Raw genomic sequence first — 19091 nt, forward strand, 5'->3', positions numbered from 1 at the left:
GGTAATTGAGTGAGTTTGTGTTTCATCGATGTAAGGAGAGCTGGGGCAAGAGCAAAAGGGTCCAGAAAGAGGTGAGAGAGGGAGGGAGCTTTTTACGATTTCTTTACCATCTGGGGCCTGACACTGAAGATAGCAGTGGGCCCCGTCAGCGAGCCGCTCCCTGTGGAGAAGCCCCGGAAGGGGCGTCTGTGATGACGAAAGGTGCCTGCTGGGCTGCGTCAGAGGCCACTCTGTGCGCACTCTAGGTCGGAGCTCTGGGGGTGGGGGAGTGGGATTTCATTCCGAGCATTGAAGTGGTGTGGAGAGAAAGTGACTCCTGCCTTTTTTCCTTCCTGCACCTTGCTGCCGCTCCTCCAGTCCAAGGAATCCTCGTCTGTCTTGAGTTGTGACATTTCGGCAGATGACAAATATATTGTAACAGGCTCTGGTGACAAGAAGGCCACAGTTTATGAGGTCATCTACTAAACAAGGACTGTAACAGGGCTGTCAGACTCTGGGAGGAAAAGACTCAGCTGTGACAAGGAGATCCTGGCGAGGGGCCCCGAGGATGGCGAGGCCGGCCAGCAGCCCAGCGTTCGGGGGGTCGCGCTGCGGCGGGCTGGGAGGGCGCCCCGCACGTCCAACTCTGCGCCGCGTGGATGCGTCTCACGGACTCCGGTGGATTTCTCTCCTCTTCCCCCTCACCGTCCTGGCAGATGCTACTAATAGATTTATTTGGAGGCTCGTGGCTCCAGCTCCCCACAGACACCTGACTCTGTCTTCCCTTCCCCTTGCTTTTGATCTGTCCCCACGCCCTGGGCCGGGGACATTGGAGAGGACCACATCTGTGCCGGGGGAGGGGGATCTTATTTTCCCGCTTGTGTGGCGCACAAGATCTGTGAAAAATGTAAATAACAGACTTACGTTTCGGACTGGGCAGCGGGGGAGGAGGCGCCTTCTCACCAGAAACGCTAGCCGCGTGTTCGCCTGCTGTATTTGTAATCCACTCGTGGTGGTGGTGGTTTTATTTTTTTTGTTTTTTGTTTTAAACAGAAATTCCTGCAGGGGGAGGGGGAGGAGTGGGGAGAGAGATCCCAGGGTGGAGGAGGGGCGCTGCAGCTGGTACCCAGACTGACCACCTGGGCACCCTTGGGTGAGTGTGCCTCCACGTGGGCTGGGGAGCTGTCCCAGGAGGGTGGGGACCGAGATCGACACCGTGCCGACCAGCACTTGAGTTGGGGGCCAGCCTGGGCTAAGGGCACCAGAGATGGTCAGAGTTTCCTGTGGCCTTTTGCACTTCGTCTGTCCCTTGCTCTCTGTCCCTCTCTCTCAGGGCTCTGACTCTCACTCACTTACCCTCCTCTCCTTGCCTCGGTCTCTCTTGGGCGCACACTTGGTTATGTTGAGAAATGGAGTTCAGAGGCATTCGTCCCTTCTTAATGTGTGGACAAAACCTAAACAGGACAGAAAGTTAGAAGAAAGCATAGCAACTCAGCTCAGGGAGCTACCAGAGGAAAATAGCAGCGGATGTGGGTGCTTTTCTTTTTTTTTTTAATTTGAATAAAGAATTAGAAATGATGTCCTTTTATAAAATGCCTTTTCCCCTTTCCTGCCTGTCATCCCTTCCTCCCCCCAACCCCAGGGGAAAGAGTATTTAACCTGCAGGATTGAGTCTGAGTGTTATCCCGCCCCATGGCACCCAGGCAGGGCAGCACCCAGGCAGGGCAGCGGGGCTGAGGACGACACTATGGGCTGGGGCGCCGACACCCTGGCACACTGGTGGCTTCGTGTAGCTTTCAGTGTCTCTTGAGCCCAAACAGGTTACAAGTAGAATATCATCTCCTGCAGGTACTGATTTTTGCTACCAGTATGTTTTGAGGAATTAGCATTCGGGTTTTTTGTTTGTTTGTTTGTTTTTTTCTGGTCTTTTTTTTTTTCTTTTCTTCTTCTAAGGAAAAGCTAAAGGCCGTTGAGTCCTGGTGACGGGCTCCCCATGGATGTAGCATATGGAAGATAATTTTTATACTGCATTTCTATGGCTTATTTTATAATGTGTGATTCTGTCTGGTGAGAAGGAAGGAGGGGCTCCATTGAAAATTGCCTGTATTCAGCGATCATGCTCCTTCCTGTGCCAGTGGCCCCCCAGCCGTGATGGGGAGGCCACGGAGACTGGCCGGGTGCTCTGTACCTTTCTGAGGCTGGGGAGAGGCTGGCTAGAGTCGGTCTCCCTCTCTCTTGTCTCCCTCTCTGTCTCTGTCTCAGATGTTCAGCTGCCACTGTTAAGGCTGTAGCCACAAGGGAGGGTGAGGGTAGACGTTGATTTCTGAAGAAAAGAGAAAATGAAAAGTCATTGTAATGAGCTGTTTTTATATTTTTAAAAGCTACTATTTAAAGGTTGGCTTGATTGTTGCGTTTTCATTGCCTCCCCCCCCCCCCCCCCAAGTTTGTCAGAAGAGGGCCCGGTCCACTGTCATGCTCGAGTCCTGGGTCCTGGCTGGTGCCCTTTGTCATCTCGAAACACAAGCTCTTCTCATTTCAAAGTACTTCCCACACTGCTCCCTGCCCCCTGCCGCCCCAATCTGATTGTGCAGGATGCTGAAGGGGAGCGTTTTCACCATCCATCCCTGCCTCCCGGCCTGGCCAGTCTAGGCCACAGGGAGCGGGGTGGGAGCTGTGATTTCCTCCAGGCGGGTGGGCAGGACAGCGCCCCGCGGGAGGGCTGTGGCAGGTTAACACGCGCACAGTTGTGAACTGCAAGTGCAAGTGCAGAGTGTCCGTGAACATCGGATGCCGGAAGCCTGGGTCATTTTTTTTAACGCTTAACAAATTTAGATGTTATGGTGGGGAGGAGGGGCACCCGTCCATCCCTAGGTGTGTTTCGAAGCTGAGGAGAGATTTGCAGAAGGGGCGGGAGTGCAGGTCAGTGCCCCAGGGGGCTGGGGCGGGGCTGTTCCCAGGCTCTTGGATCTCACATGTCCATTATAGGAGTCTTCCGGAACTATGGGCTAGAGGGTTCCAGCTCTGTACTGGGTCGAGGTCATAAGTCACAAATGACTGCCTGCTGTCACTTCATACAAGAAAAAGTTTTGTTAAAAGAGTGACAGAATAAAGCACAGTTTTAAACTCTAAGCCTAGAAAGGACAGCTGGCCTCCCACAGGACCATTTAGCCGGAGAGGCTGTCCCTGGGGCTCGCGGAGAGGCTTCAGCTGCCATTCAGTTCACGGCTCTATCAGTTGACTTTTTTTCCCCTTTATTGTTGACACTATTACAGATGTCCCCATTTTCCCCCCTTGGCCCAGCCCTGGCTTCCCTTGCCTCTGGCCGTCACCACACTGCCGTCTGTGACTGTGTGTGTTCATGGGCTTTGGCTTCTCCATTCACCGTTCCTGCGGTACTTCCCCCGCTCCCGACAGCTGACAGCCTGTTCCACGCGGCCAGGCCCCTGTTTCTACCTTGTTCATCAGTTTATTTTGTTTCTCAGACTGCACAAGACAGTGAGATCATATGGTGTTCAGTAAAACGGCACCTCTTTGGGCCACATGTCTCATTTGTCCAGGTCCGTACATTGCCTTGAGGGTCAGGTGGTAGGCTCTGGCCAGAAAATTCTGTGTGCGCCTAGGACTTGCTTAGGGGTCGCCCACCGCTGCCACGATAGCGCTGGAGTCGAGCGCGCAGGGCTCGGTGAGTGGAAGAGGAAGACTGCTCTCGGCGAATGCTTATTTGGAATGAAGCCAGTGTCACTCCCATTTCTGAGAAGGGGAGGTATTCTCTGAAAGGCTGTTCTACCCAGATGTCCTGGTCACCGTCCTGGATGGCAAGATGACCGAGATTCAGATGACCTGGCCGTCGAAGGTCACAGTTGACACAGTTGAGGGCGGGGAGAGACAACACAGCCCCTTTATTTGACTTGAGCAAGTGGCAGTGGGAACACAGCTTCAGCTTCAGCCGCTGGCGCCCGAGGGACTCCGCCTGCTCTCGCTGCCACTGTCCCGAGGAGCTCCCCAGGCCTGCACGTGGGTTCTCAGGCTGTACCTTGTGCTACCTCCTGGCTGCCGCACGCCACCCACCGCTCCAAGGCTTTCCTTTCAGCTTGTTGGAGACCCAGAATGTGTCAGTTCCACAGGAGTGAATTGGTATTTTAATGATTGATTGATGGATGGGTGGGGTGATTCCTCCACACTTTAACCGTATGGGGAGGGCCACACTCCTGGAATACAATCCAGTGCAATCAATCCTTAGTCTGCCCAGGTGCCCCCTCCCCCATCCTGAATGGCAGAAGGGCTTGCCACCGTTCATCTAGCCTTTTAAAGTTACCCCTAACCCCCTCCTTTCCCGCAAGAACCCTGGCTCGGATCAATTAGCGCTTGCACCGCACCCGTTCGCTTGTCCGCACAGCTAGACCAGTTCCCCTGGAGGACAGCGCCCAGGACTTCACCGGCTCTGCGCAGCCCTAGCGAACGGCGAGATGATCCTTCTGGTTCTCAGGTGAGTGGGGCGGCTGGTGCTCTGAGCCGAAGCCCAGGGAAGGGAGACGGCTGCAGTTCTTGGTGCTGGCTTGTGCTGCCTTTGCTCCAAGTAAGGAGATCGGATTAGACAAAGAGGACGTAAGTGTCAGAAGGCAGCTTTGGCGGTTTTAGTTCACATCGGATTATGTATAAGTGTCTAGGTCATCCCTAGCAACAGCTGAGCAGGCTTCTCTGCTGGCCAGCCTGTCACTGCCGATCCCCTCAGCCCCACCCCGGCTCAGGCAGTGACTGCCCTAGCCTGTAGGGTGTGCAGGAAAGCATCGAGGCACAGAGCTGGGGGTGCCAGGTGTTGTGGGCTGGCCATCCAGTACCCCGTGATGGCAGAGTGTGAATTTTTTTTTCCAAGAGCAGATTTGACTGAGTATTTTTAATATAAAGCATAGCAAATAAATGTGATCGACCTTGTTTTAATTTGCATGGTTAGGCACCATTTGACTTTTTTGCATGTGGTACTCTATTCTGGTACCCATGAAGAATTTTTAGACATTACCCAAAATTAGGCCTTTGAGATTTGAAGACATGTCTGTACTGAGCCTCTGATTTTATGCGTGAGACAATTAAGGCCCAGGAAGGACAGGTGACTTGCATGAGTCGCATAGCCTGAGCTGAGATTACAGGTCATACCTCCACCTCCCCTAAGCCCCCAGCATACTTAGGAGCAGCAGAGGGTAGGAAGGAGCTGCCCAGGGGGCAGGACTGCATGGTGTTGAGAGGATTGGAATCCAGGGAATGAGGCCGCCTGCCCTTCTCCAGCAGGGCTGGTGAGGAAGTCCCTCCCAGAAGGTGGATGGCCAAGAAGTGTCATAGAAACCAGTCTCCCGTCTCTAGAACATCCTAGAACTCATTCACACATCTTGCCCATGCTTCCATCTGTCCATCCATTCCTCCATCCATCCATCACCTGCCCATCTCTCCGTCCATCTGTCTAGCCATCTTATCCACCCATCCATCCAACCAGCATTTATGGGGTGACAATGTAACATGTGCCAGGCATGGATGGGTCTCGGTGCTGGGCTGCAAAGATCAGTGGGCGACAGCACTTGCCCTCACAGCTCTCAGCAAGCTGGGAGAAACAGTCGCATCAGCTGACCACTAGTTACCACTCCATGAGATACGTAGCACAGGCCAGAAGATGGCCCAGCACACGGCAGAGACATTAGCCCGGGTGGCGACAGTCTGAGCAAGGGCTCCTGATAGGTGTGAGCTAAACAGAGACCTGCAGATTGGAGAGCTGCTGAGCCAAAGGAGGTGGGAGAACGTGTTCCGGGCAGAAGGAACAGCATGTGCTAAGGCCTCGGTTAGAGGGAAGAATGGTGCCCTGCACCCCTCTCCTACTCCCACCCCATGTGGTTTTTGCTCCTCTCTGGCTCCAGCTCCAATCCAGTTTGCTCAAGTTCCAGTTCCTGGTGCCTGTACCCTGGCCAGTCTCCTCCAGTGCAGGAGCCAGGCTAGGATTCTGCATGAGCAGGATAGTGAAACTCAGGAGGGAGCTGGGCAGAGACCAGGGCTCCAGTCAGACCCAGGAGAGGCAGGAGGTTGGGGAGGAAATGAAGGGGTGGGGCTGCCATGCAGGGGCCCAGAGAATGCCTGTGATGACCCTCAGGGTTCTAAGTCCTCAACATAATTGGCATTCAAAAACCTAGGGATCTGGCCTTGGCCTGTGTGGCTTGGTTGGAGTATCATCCCATCACCAAAAGGTCATGGGTTCGATCCCCAGTCAGGACACATGCCTGGGTTGTGGGTTTGGTCCCCAGTGGGGGCGCCTACATGAGGTAACCGATCCTCTCGATGTTTCTTACGTTGATGTTCTCTCCCTCTCCCCCTACCTTCCCCTCTCGCTAAAATCAATAAGCGTGCCCTCAGGTGAGGATAATAATGATTAATAACAAAAAGAACACCCGGGGATCTGTGCACCGTGTCGCTGTGTGTGGTTACTCGAGTCTCTGGGAGTACAAGCCATCTAAGCTCAATCCATTCATGCAGCACCTTCATGAACAGTACATCCGTCCTCGCTGCTTGGAGCGCCTCCCTGGCCCTCCGCACAGCGCTGTCTACCCTCCTTAGCTTGTGGCCAGACCTGGCCCCTGCACACCAACCCACACGCCTCCAGTGCCGTAAAAAACAACACTCTGATTTTCAGCTTCAGCCAGGAATGTCCTGCATCCTCCTTTGAACCCCTACTTATACTGGAGGACTCAGCTCCAGTGTTACCTCTTCCAGGAAGCCTTCTCTGCCCCACCCCAACTCCTCTAGTCAAGGTTGGGCGGGTCTCCTTGTGCTCTGGCAGCATCCTCTGCCAGCTCTACAGCACACGCCAAACTGTGTTGTGACTGTCAGTTTCGTGACATCATCCTTTCATCTGATGTCCACTTGACCCTCCCACCAGACAGTGAGCTCTGAGAGCAGGGACTGCATCGTGTATCTCCAGGACTTAGCACATAGTAGGTGCTCAGGAAATGTTAGTTGAAGGAATCAGTGTGTGTGATGAAGATGACAGCTAATATAAATAGAGTGCTTGGTATATGTCTGCTTTGTAAACATCATCTAATTCCATGCCTACAGCTGCCTTTCAAAGTCAATGCTATCATGCTCGTTTTAAGATTTTATTTTTCAGAGAGAAGAGAAGGAGGGGAGGGAGGGAGAAATAGAGGGAGGGAAACATCAATGTGAAAGAGAAACCTTGATCAACCGGTCCCCTCTCCCATGCTCCCTGACCCTCGCATGCCTCCTGACTGGGGACCAGACCACAAACCAGTCATGTGCCCTGACCAGGAATCGAACTGGCAACCTTTCGCTTTGCTGGATGACGCCCAACGAACTAAGCCACACTGGTCAGGCTATTATGCTCATTTTATAGATGAGGGAACTGAAGTTCAACTAGCCAAGGTCATACAGCACGTAGCGTTTATACGATATTCCTGCTGGCTGGCTGGCTGGCTGGCTGGGTGGATGAATGGACAAATGAATGGTGGACTGGCTGCATCATTAGGACTGGCTCAGAAGTTTGGAAAGAGCTGCTCTCACAGGTGGAGAAGATGAGTGACCTTGAGATGAAGAACATAGGAGGGGAAGTCAGGGGACAGATGTGCCCCGTGATCAGCTTAGGCCTTCCTCATGTCCTTTAGGGAACTCTGTCATTGACCAGCCAACTCACAGTGTGCTCACCCTGACCCTGAGCTAACCCCTTAGGCAGATCGCAGGGCATGGCCAATGGCTCAGGGGTGCGCCCTTGGGACCTCCTGGACTGCGGAGGCGAGATGAAAGAGTGGGACGGGGCCATGGCCTTGTCTATCCTGGTGTCACCAGTGAAAGCCTCCCTGCGCAAGTATTGCTGGTAACAGGTGCCAAAACTTGAAAAAAGCGGGTCTGGAATCTCTGATTCTGGCAAATAAAACAGCAAACTAATAAGGATTCCTTTTAACCATGTGGACAGACAGACACGTTGGACAAAATTAAAATGATTTTACTAGCCTACCTTGAAAGAAAAGGAATCCTTCACTCATTGATAAGCAGTAACCAATTGGAAAATGTGATATATAAAGAAATAAAGCACGTATACAATAGCAACAAAGACAGTCCATGAGTAAATTAAGTAAACCTACGCAAGAACTTTATGGAGAAAAAGATAAAATTTTATTGAAGGAAAAAAATTTTAGAAGACCTATATAGATCATAAGCTATGCCATATTTATTGATGAGAAAATTCAATCTTATTTTTAAAAATCTGTCTTTGCCACTAATCTATATTGCAATGTTAAACGAAATCCAAGCAAAGTGTTGTTTGATAAGCTAATGCTTAAATTTATCCAAAGAGTAAAGTACCAAGAAGAGCAAATATATATATATTTTAATATTTTGTTTATTTTTTAGTGAGAGTTGAAGGAAGGAAGAAATAGAGGGAAAGAAACATCAATGTGTGGTTGCCTCTCACATGCCCCCAACTGGGAATCTGGCCCGCGACTGAGGCATGTGCCCTGACTGGGAATTGAACCAGTGACCCTTCAGTTTGCAAGCCAGCACTCTATCCACTGAGCCACACCAGCCAGGGCACAAATACAATTTTGAAGAAGAATAAGAAAGGAGCACTTGTCCTCCAGATATTAGACTTATTATAAAGGTACGGTCAGCGGGAAGGTGCTCTTGGTGCACGTATAGACAAACAGACCCATGGGACAGAATGGAATCCGTCCATAAGGAGACCTCCGGACAGAGGAGGATCTGCCCGTGACCTAGGTGGTGTCTAGGTGGAATTATGTGTCAGCAAAGAAAAGCCTTACTCAGCACACAGCTGTGGGACGAAGGTCGTTTTATGGGGAGAAGATGGCTCTCTACCTCACACACTGCACGAAAATAAGTTGCAGCCGGATTAAAGTCTTCAAACTTCCAGGATAAAATATTGGAGAACAGCTGAGGAGGGAAATGATTATTGGGCACAACACAGAAAACAAAAGCTATAAGGAAAAAATTAAAATGGGTCCATTTGACTATGTTAAACTTTAAAACACCTGTACAGCAAGACACGCCATAAAGCTACACAGCCTGAGACCTGTAAATGCGGTACCTCTCACTGACAAAAAAAGTGGCACCTGGCATGTGTGAGGAATTCTTCCAGAGCAGTCTGGGAAAACACACAGCCCAGCAGAGAGGAGTGGACGACAGAAACGGGGGACTCACAGGGGAATGGCCAGTAAACGTAAAAAGGTGCCACACCTCACTAGTTACCCGGGAAATGTGCATTGAACACAAAGCGAGGGAGTACAGCTCATTCCCATTGGGTTGGCACAAGTTTGAGTTTAATAACATGAAGCTTCCGAGAGGACGAGGCGTGATGAATAAATACGTCAAAGGCTGCTTGCTTGTGGGAGCAAGACTGAGCCACCCACTTTGTGGCGCATTTGATGCTAGTCAAGTGGAAGAAACAGCCTGTGACCTGATACTCCTGCTTCCCGGCACGTGCCCGAAGGAACCTCTCAACACAAGTCCCCAGAGGTACACATGGAGATTCTCATCGCCTCGTTATTTGAAGTGGCAAAAATAACTGGAGATAACCTGTCCATTACAGGGGAATCGGTAAAGAAAAAAATCCATGCATTTTCGTGTGATGAAATTACACACGCACACACACACATACACACAGTTAGGTGCATGAGCTAGATATTTATGTATCAACCTGGATAAATCTCAAAAGCAGAAGGTTGTGTGAAAAGAGCAAGTTGTGAAAACCATGTCACACATAAATCCACATTGAACAATTGTCCACTTGAACACACGCGAATGGGAAGACCAGCACTCCACCAGGATAACGGTTACCTGTGGGGAGGGGAGGATGGGAACAAGGCTTGGGGAGTTCTGCACCTATCACGTTGCCTTACCTTTAAAATAATTCCAAGAACATGATAAAATGTTCACATTTTAGAAACCTGTGTGGTAGCTTTAGTAGGTGTCCTCTGTTCCTTTCTACAAGTTTGATAGGTTTCACAATTGAAGTTTAAAAAGCCACAAAAATCAGGTCTTGATAATAAATCACCCCTGTTACACTTTCTGGCGACTAAAAGGGGAGCTTTGGGCGTGGTGGGGGCAGGCCCGCTGTGTTGTCTCACCTATGCCGCTGGACCTCTCCCATCCCCTGTCCTCATCTGTGGTGTGAGGCTTGAGGCTGGATGAGCACCTTTTGTGACCCCTCCTGCCTAGTTATTTATGACTAATGATTTTGTAGGTGTGCAGAGGCGGCTGTCACGCAGGGACAGCATGGGTTAAGTTTGCTTAGCTGTTCGTTGTAAAACATGCTGGACAGTTACCAAAGAGCGAACATTGTAGTGCATCTCCATGTGCCCATCAGCAAGCTTCACCAGCGGCTCAGGGTTGATCTGGTGTTATCTCTGCCTGCCCATGTGCACCCAGCCGCCGTCACCGGAGTGTCAGGCAGCAACTCCCAGGCATCCCACCATTCAATTAGTAAATATTTCAGTATCTCCAAAAGGCAAGATCTATTTTTAAAATGTACAGCAAAGGGAACATAGTAATATAATAATTTGTATGGTGTCAGATGGGTATGAGACTACAGGGTGGTCACGAAGTTGGATACCTGGAGCTAATAGAATATTTGTGTCAACTGTAATTGACAAATAGATGTAAAATTTTTTTTAAAATATAACCATAATACTACTAACCCACCTAAAAATTACCAATTATCTCCAGTGTCGTCAAACACCCAATCTGTATTTCAACCTCCTCAATTGTCTCATAATTTTTTTAAAAACTGTTTATTTAAATTGGGATCCAAATAAGGTCCATACAAAGCAACTATAATCGATATGTCTTTTAGATTCCTCCCTCCCTCCCTCCCTCTCTCTCTCATGTATATATATATATATATATACACACACACACACACACACACACACACATTTATTTCTTGAAGAAACAAAATTCCTTGTCTCACAATCTGAGTTTTGCCAATTGCTGAATTATACTTAGGTCTTGGAGGTTGATTAGATCCAGCCTAGCTGGGGGGAAGGAGGCAGGAATACTTCACTGATCCCTCAGGAAACACGTACTAACCAGATGCTTCCCCTCTGGTGCACTAGCTGTCGCTGATGATCATTGCCTAAAGTCGTAAATGTATTAGGGGCTAAAAGTGGTGATATTTTAATCGGTTACTCCATCGATTTGCTTGAATACTGCTCTAAAGAGGAACTGCCCCTCATCAACCACTGGGCAATCATGAGACTTAGTTTAAATGCAGAAAAAGTGCACGATTCATTTGCTTTATTTGCAGTTTTTCAAAGTAATATGTTAGTTTCTTAGCATCCTCAAAAGAAAACTAATTTTTCAATCTTATTATGAACTTGTGGATTGAAACCTATTGGATATGTTTCAGTCAGGAGAAGCCATTTTTTGCTTCTCAAATCGTCCTGTTTTAGGAAGCCTCGTGAAGGTGCCTCCGGAGTCCTTTTGATAGGACTGTAATTGTCTCCATGGCTCCATGGCTTTCTGATGGAAGACAATGTTTCTGGCTCGCCTCGCCTCGAACATTTTCTGTCCTGGATCTGGAGTCAGCCATTTCCCTAAGGAGTCCTAGTTCCCCTTGGTGGGAGGTGGGGTTTAGAGACCATAATCTGGCAGCTAGGCGTGCGCGATGCTAAGGGCTGGTCAATGTTTATAGATCCTCTTGGTAGCAGAGCTGAGAAATATGTGCGTGTGCGTGTCTTGTTAAAGATAAAACACATCATGAAATCTATTGATACTTCCAGCTCAAAGTCAGGGTTGCAGGTTTAAACTCACTGATCGTCTCTTGGAATTTCCCGTCAGAGGAAATTAAATGCTGAGTGGTTTACACCTAAGTGATGGTGAAGTTCAAATCATTCTTTCCTCGTTACCCCTTTACTGCTTGCCTCACTCTCCAGCCAACTGTGAACTTCAGCAGGGCAGAGAGAAAGTTCGGAACCTGCCGTATTCCTGGCTCCTAACAGAGTACCTGACGCATCGTGGATGCTTAATAAATAGTTATTGAATGCCTGAGGGAATGTTTTCAATGAAAAGTTTCCTCTTCTTAAGTAGAGAAGTAGGGTGGGTGGACTCTGAAAAGTAGCTATCCCCCCCGCCCTGCACCCATTAATTCAATAGATACGTATAGAATGTACCCAGTATTCGAGACTGAGAACACAGGGTAAGGAGATGAAGGGTCAATTCCCTCCAGCAATGTGCTCAGTGGGGAAAACAAACTCCAACAGTTGGAACAAATATAAAACAGTGTTATTAATAGTGGTCTGGACAGCATCTGGTGGGGCCTGAGGAGGTGAATCAGGCACCTTTTAGAAGGGTCAGAAAGAGGGATGTCCACGAGGGCTTTGCAGAGGAGATCACATTGGTCCTGGGTGTTTAAGGATGAACAGGGGTTTCGGTTGGGAGAAGGAAAGGCATTTTAGACACACTAGTCCCTGAGTTACCTGCCCCTCCGTAGTGCGGAGCTAGTTCGCTGCTGATGGCTGAGGCTTTGCAGGTCCCCTGAGTTGGGGTGGGGGGCTCTTCCTTGGAGGATCCCTAGTATCTTCTCCTGAGAGAGCTGCAGGAACTGTCAGAGCGAGGGAGGAAGGAAAGGAGAGGGAGCCCCAGGCCTGAGTCACTTTTGGGAACACAGATGGGTGCCCCCCAGCCCCCCCCCAACCCAGAGTGTGCTGTTTAGGAACTGCTATCAACTGCTGTGCACGCAGGATGTAAATTGGTTTGTTCCTCAGCCAAAGTAATTTGCATTCCAGCTTGTTTGGGGACACACTCCCGAGTCCCTGGGGAGTCCCAAGTCTCTACCAGTTGACTCACCATCACCTTTTTAACCGGGGAGGCACCCTCCTTGGGCCCTGCAGGCCCGGTTCCAGGAGCCACAGCCGCCAGGCCTCTGCGCACGGCCCCTCACCGTTAGCAGAGTGCGGGGTGGCTGGAGCCACGGATCAGAGGATTGCCATCGTCTCTAAAGTATCATTACTGATATTTTCCCTGGTTTGCTGAACCGTACTGCCCAGTAGTAACATAATAGCATTTCTTTAGACACATTCATTTTTAAGCCTAAATATAAGTATTTTTTAAATTTTTATATTATTTTCCTAAATAAATGTCACTCATCTTTAAAGAAAAAAAAATCAAACTGTGCTAGTAACTGCAATGAAAGCAAGTGTAAGGGGCTGTGCCTCCAGGCCTCCTTACTCCCTCCGTGTCCATTAGAAAAAACGGTGGGGAGGAGATGCGGCAGTGTGTGAGAGGGCCCTTCGCGCCCCCGCAAAACGTGATCCTTGAGCTAATCAGAATGATTGAGAAGCGGAAAGGGAATAACTTTTCTGCTCTGTGGGTCCATAGTGTTCAATGCCCGTTCATCTTGCTTAAAAGTCTTCCATCTTCCCTCGCTTTTGAAAACCAGATCCACTCCAATGCCCCCGTTACAGATGGGGAAACTGAGGCCCACAGAGCCCAAGTGGCTTGGAATGGAGTTCCATGGAGGCAAGACCGCTGTCAGCCTCGGTCTCTCTGTGTCCCCGACTCCGCTGGCAGAGTGAACGAGTGGATAATCTCACGCAGCTGTGAGTCAAGACTGAAACTGAAACCCAGATTTCTCGACCCCGAGTGAAGTTTGCATCGCAGACTCCCCCACCCCGCCCCAGGCCTCCAACACCTCTCCCCAGCTTCCTCTTTCAGTTCTTCTTGGGGAACTCCAGGGACTGTGCTGCTTGGGCAGGGCAGTGTGGTCCTGCCTGGACCCTGCTCTGGTACCCTGCCTCCAGGTGTCCCCCGTGGTTGCAGCCGGTCTCTAGTGGCCTGAAGTGTGATGTGCAGGGGAGAGAGGGCAGCAGCCCCATCCTCTCTCTCTCTCCGCGGCCCGGTCCCATCTGGCCCATCTGGGAGCAGGAGGGAGGAACACACAGAGGGCTTGCTGGGCAGGGACTGAAGGGCCCTGTGGGTGCGGGAGAGGCCCGGGCTGGGCAGGTGGCCCTTGTCCCTTCACCCTCCCTCTGTTACTCTTTGCTCCAAGGACGCTGATCTCTGCCCCACCTGTGGGCTTGGTTCCGCGTCCTCTTAGGCCAGTCCTCTCGAGCAGCCATTTTGTCAGCTCTGGCCTGGGCTGCCCCCCCAACCCCCAATCAGCATCTATCCAGTTGTCTCTGAGACTTGGAAGACAAAAAGGGCCCAGCCTTTAGCCTCAAGTCCCTGCCAGGGTTGGAGGTGGGGAACAGAACTGTCCCGATGACCCCAATATTCCTCAGCCAGTGCTCCAAGGGAACTAGTCTGAGAATGTGGGAGCCCAGAAGACGGGCACCCACCTGGCCTGGACATCGGCATGGCTTCCTGGAGGAGGGATGCCTAAGCGGGGCTCTGAAGGCCAAGTGGGATGAAGAAGGCCGAAGGAGGAGCGGCAGGGCTTCAGTCTGTGCGTGTGCAAAGCCAGCGTGTGCACAGGTCCTGGCGAGAAGGCAAGAAGAGAGAAGGCTCCCGGGAGAACGCCTGAGGGGTCGGACGCATCCTGGGAACCACGGAGCCCCTGACAGTTCGCGGCGGAATCTGGGCGTTGGGACACGAGCTATAGCTGTGGCGCTGGGCAGGGCTTTGTGGGAGCTGGGCAGCCAGCAGCCCGACCAGGAGGACCATGGCAACCTGCTCCAGAGCCCGGCACAGCCTGAAAAATGTGCAGGGTGAACCTACGTCCCTTCTTTCCTCCCACACCCACTTCGTCCCCCACACCACCTCCAATCCATAGGGGCTCACAAGGGAGGCTCTTCCAGAGGGGGGTTGAACACAGGAGCTGGTCTGGCACCCAGACGTCCTGCTTCCTGGGAGGCTGGTGTTCTGGGAAGGCTGGGGGGCATTGCTGCCCCTTGAAAGGCAGCTCCACCTGCCCCATCCCTCCGTCAGGGTGGTGCAGACCCCAGCTGCGGACTTAGCCTTCCTCTCTTCCCCTAGTCCGTTGTGGCCCCTTGCCCAGAGCTGCCATGTCTGAATGTGATGCCTGCTAATCAACGACCTTCTCCTGTACCCTCCCTCCCCCAGCAGCCCTGCCCTGTGCCCAGTGCTCCCTGCATTGCTCCCATGGGCCCTCCTGTCACCACCCTGGACTCATTTTGAGGCCCCTAGGGTCTCAGGCCTCAGCCCGGCCCCTGCCATCTCCAGGCAGTCCAGAGCGGCCCCTCTCTGCATGTCCTCAGCAGAGCTAGGGCAGGTGTGAGGCTAGACCCTGCCCCAGGCTTGCTGTGTGTGGTCCTCCTGAGTCTGTGCCTCAGTTTCCTCATCTGGAAGATAGAGGTAAAAACCAGATCTCAGAGTCCCACCCTTGCCTCCATTGGCTGAACCCGAGAACAGTTAGTAATGTGGCCTCTCCAGACCCCCCTTCTTCCAGATGTTGGGCTTCTGGGCAGCCAGGTCTGCAGAGGGGTACAGGCGCAACTCCCCAGCCCGCACTGGGCTCTTTGCGGTCCCGGACTGGGCACCCCTGTCACGGTGGCTGTGCTGCGTGGTCCTCCATTGCAGAACCCTCAGGTGGCCCCGCGCTGAGCAGATGGCAGGGGAGGCGCGCGGCAGCGTCAGCTGCTGTTATCTCTCCTTGATGACACGGAGTGTAAATTTTGTTGGCAACGCTCCCTCCTGCCTCTGCATGCCACCAGCTTTAATCACTGTAATTGAGTTATAATGAACGACTGTGTGTTCGCGTTGTCTGAGCCAGGCTCGCAACCAGCGCGAGCAGGGCGCAGCCGCCCCTCCGCCGGGAGGGTGGGGGAGGTGGGAGTGGGGGAGGGGGAGGGGCGTCCTCCCCGCAGCCCCCGGGCTCCTATCTCTGCACTGAGGTTGCCACCCACCACAGCGGGCCCAAGTTTCTTCTTCACTTTATCATTTTGAAATGACAATGAATTCAGGAACATGGAAAGAAGAAATGAAATGGGAGTGGCTGAAATCCTGCCCCTTAGCGATAACCACCCCGGCCCACTGACACTTTGGTGAACATTTTCAGGCTTTTCACCAGGAAAATAGTTACAGCTGCTGCCAAACACACACTCCCCTCATGCGTCACTTTGGCTGACACCAGAGGCGGGGCTCAGCGCGTCCTCCCGGTGTGCCTCACTTCCTGCAACTCCCGCAGTGGGCACCCAGTGGCCCTGTTGGGCATAGGAGGCCCCTGAGGCTCCGGGAGCTGAAAGGACTTCTCAAGCTCAAGCAGCTAGAAAGGGGGCTACCTGTTTCAAACCTGGTGTGTGAGCCTGTGCCCCCCTGCTGAGTATGCAAATAAAATAAATAGCTTCTATTTCCCCTGCGCTGGCTCTCCCCAGCCACTTGGTGAACAGGAGAAAGCAAAGCTGTCTTCAGAACTTCAGAATTCTTATTCCAAAGTGCTAGTGTTCATCCAAGGAGAGTGAGTGCTTTCCCTCTTCCGGGAAAGCAGCCCCCCAGCCCCCTGTGGGGACTCTCGGGACCAGGGAGCCTCCCTGATTCACATGGCCCTGCTGGCTGCTGCCCCGTGGGAATGGGAGGCCCTGGGTAAGTTGCTGCCCTCCATGTGTAAGAGAGGGGTGAAGGGAGACTTCCCAGGGGTGTTCTGCCAGTTCTGGCCATTTCAGCCCCCCTCCGTGCAGGGTAGGCAGGCAGCTGGTGTGGCCCTGGTCTCTCCCAGCTCTGTCACTGAGCTAATGAGGGTAGACCTCCCTGAGTGAGGGCAGAGGGAGGCGCTGGTGTGACTGACGGGGCCACCCCTGCCCAGAGACAGCATAGGCCCTGCTAGGGGCTGCTGGTCCCTCCAGTGGCCCGTGGCTCCGGCTCCATCAGGGCAGTGAGGGGGAAGGGCTAGAGTTTGATGGACAGGACCCTGGAAGCCCTACCCCAGCTCTATCCCTGACTTTCTGCATAACTTCCGCCAGTCTCACCTTGCCAAATTTCCTCTGACCTTGAACCTGATGAATTTGAGGGGGGGGGCACCTGATTGCCTCTTTTACTCTTCCAGGCAGTGTCATTCATTTTGTATAGCGTGATAGCATTATTATATATTTATGAGAATAATATTTATATAAAAGCAACAATTATTATTATAGCTGACATCTCTTGAGACGGTGTATGCCGAGCACTATGCCTCTGTGCTGTTTCATTTCTTTTCTGAAGTGAGTGTGGCCCTTTTCTACACCAGCATACTAAGATCCATTCACCAATCGACGCTTCAGCGCCTTAAACCCTGGGTTTTAAAGCTGAGCTCTGTGGGAGGAGTTGGCCCTGTCCTTGGCCTTGGACGGAGGCTCGCCTCTCTGGATCTGGATGGAGAGGGGTTTGTGAGTCTCCTTGTCTGAGGCCGCCCTCAAAGCAAGTCACAGCAATTGTTCTTCTTGGAGTATTTCTTGGTAAGGGGTGTTTCAAGTGCCCTTTGGAGAACTGCTCGTCAGAAAAAACAAGGATTGCTTTCGCGAAGCGTCCTCGGTAAACAACGTTCCCCAGGTGTCAGGTTTGCCAGCTACTTTAACCTTCCCCTTTGATGACGGTTCTGGTTTCCAGGATGAAAAGGCCCTTTACCCGATGGCTGTGAGCCAGGAGAAGCCCTGGTGCCAGCCCTCAGGTTTCTGGATGCTCTGGGGCATGGGGATGCCAGCACGGAGGGCAGCCCTGGTCCTTTCACTGTCTCCTCAGAGAGCTCCCACAACCTCAGTCCCAGCTCTGTTTGGGGGAGGAGGAATCTGAAGCACAGAGAGGTAAGCAACGTGCGCAGGGCCACGGAGCCGAGCCGTGGCGCAGTGTGCTGGGCACTGAGGGCTGAGTGGAACCCTCACAGCCCTGTGCTCCAGGACTGCTCCTGCGGCTGCAGGCCCAGGTGGAGACATGCCTCAGGGCTCCCAGAACCACTAAGGTCTCCCGTTGAGTCACACCCACAAACACCCCCAAGCGAGCCCGTGGCCCGCTGCTGGACTTGCCCATCGAGGCCACGCTGGCAAACCCTGGGAGCTGAAGGGGCGGGGTTCCCAAGCTGTGGGGCTCCCAGACACTAAGACACTCCCACAAGGTGCAGGCAGCTCCTAGGAGCCACTGATGGCCCCCCGGAAGATGCTCAGAAGGAAGCTGCTTCTAAGTCGGGGCTGGCACAGATCCCTGCAGTCCATGTGCTCAACCAGCCACCTCTTCCGTCCCAACGTGGGGCCTGCCCTCCGCCACTCTGCTGCTTTCTCCAGGGCAGGGGAGAGGTGCTGCTCCACGGAGGCCTACCTGCCCTCCCTCAGCTCCCGCCCCAGGGAGACATCGCCCCTTACGACACCCGGGATTTCCTCTAGGGATGCAGGATCTACACTGGACCTGGAGAAACCTAACTATGTGAGACTTAGCCAAGTAGTTGCTGGCCTCACGTCTTCAAGGGCCTGAACTTTTTCCCACGTGGGAATGCAGTGACCTTCCTGGGACCACGGCTTCTCACTGGTGGCGCAGGTGGCAGTGCAGTGGGCAGAGCAGGGGCTGGGTCTGAACTGGCTCTTCCCTGGATCTGCCTCTCATATGCTGGTGACACTGGAGGAGTCAGTGTCTCTGGTCCTTAGTTTCCTCCCTGGTGAACTGCATCTACATAGACCTGTCACCTTGGGTTATGAGGTTTGAGAGAAGCTGACATAAAAACGTGCTTTGTGAATAGCCAGGCGCTGCCTGTGTGAGGATGTGGTGTGAGGATGAGGAACTGTTACAACGCCAAGGTGTGGGGCCACTCCAAGCTGGCCCTCGGCCGCCCATGTTGTCGGGGAGTTTGTCTTTCAGATAGGAGGTCGGCCCGTCTTCTGTGCCCCATCTTGACTGTCAGCCCTGTGCCCCACCCCCACATGGGGAGGGACCATGATGCTGCATAAGTGGCCTTTATAAGAGAGGATGCTCAGCAAGAAACCTTTTCTTGTAAAAAGAGACGGACACCTAGAGAGGGCAGCGCATAACTGCTGGGGAGCTGAGGGTGGTCCCGAGTGTACGGCTTGTCTGGCTGCCTCTGGAGGATGCTGGGAAGCTCATCTCACCTGGGCCGGCCGGACACCCTGGGCTGGCAGTGCTCAGCCCCGCTGTGCAGGAGCAGGCCCAGGAGGCAGCTGAGACAGCTGCCATCCCAC

The 19091-nt window shown here is 52.4% G+C and overlaps 1 protein-coding gene across 8 annotated transcripts in view; it reads left to right on the forward strand.

The window, feature by feature from the left end:
- TLE3 (TLE family member 3, transcriptional corepressor) overlaps nucleotides 1–2377 on the forward strand; it is a 44256-nt gene extending 41879 nt beyond the window's left edge. For all 8 annotated transcript variants that reach the window (XM_024557113.3, XM_024557115.3, XM_053927829.1 and 5 more), the window contains exon 20: nucleotides 358–2377. In XM_024557113.3, the coding sequence (XP_024412881.1) occupies nucleotides 358–465 (108 nt within the window). In that variant the 3' untranslated portion in view covers nucleotides 466–2377. The remainder of the gene's footprint in view (nucleotides 1–357) is intronic.
- The last annotated feature ends 16714 nt before the right edge of the window (nucleotides 2378–19091 follow it).

This window comes from Desmodus rotundus, chromosome 7, assembly GCF_022682495.2.
Source record: "Desmodus rotundus isolate HL8 chromosome 7, HLdesRot8A.1, whole genome shotgun sequence".
Classification (NCBI taxonomy): Eukaryota; Metazoa; Chordata; class Mammalia; order Chiroptera; family Phyllostomidae; genus Desmodus; species Desmodus rotundus.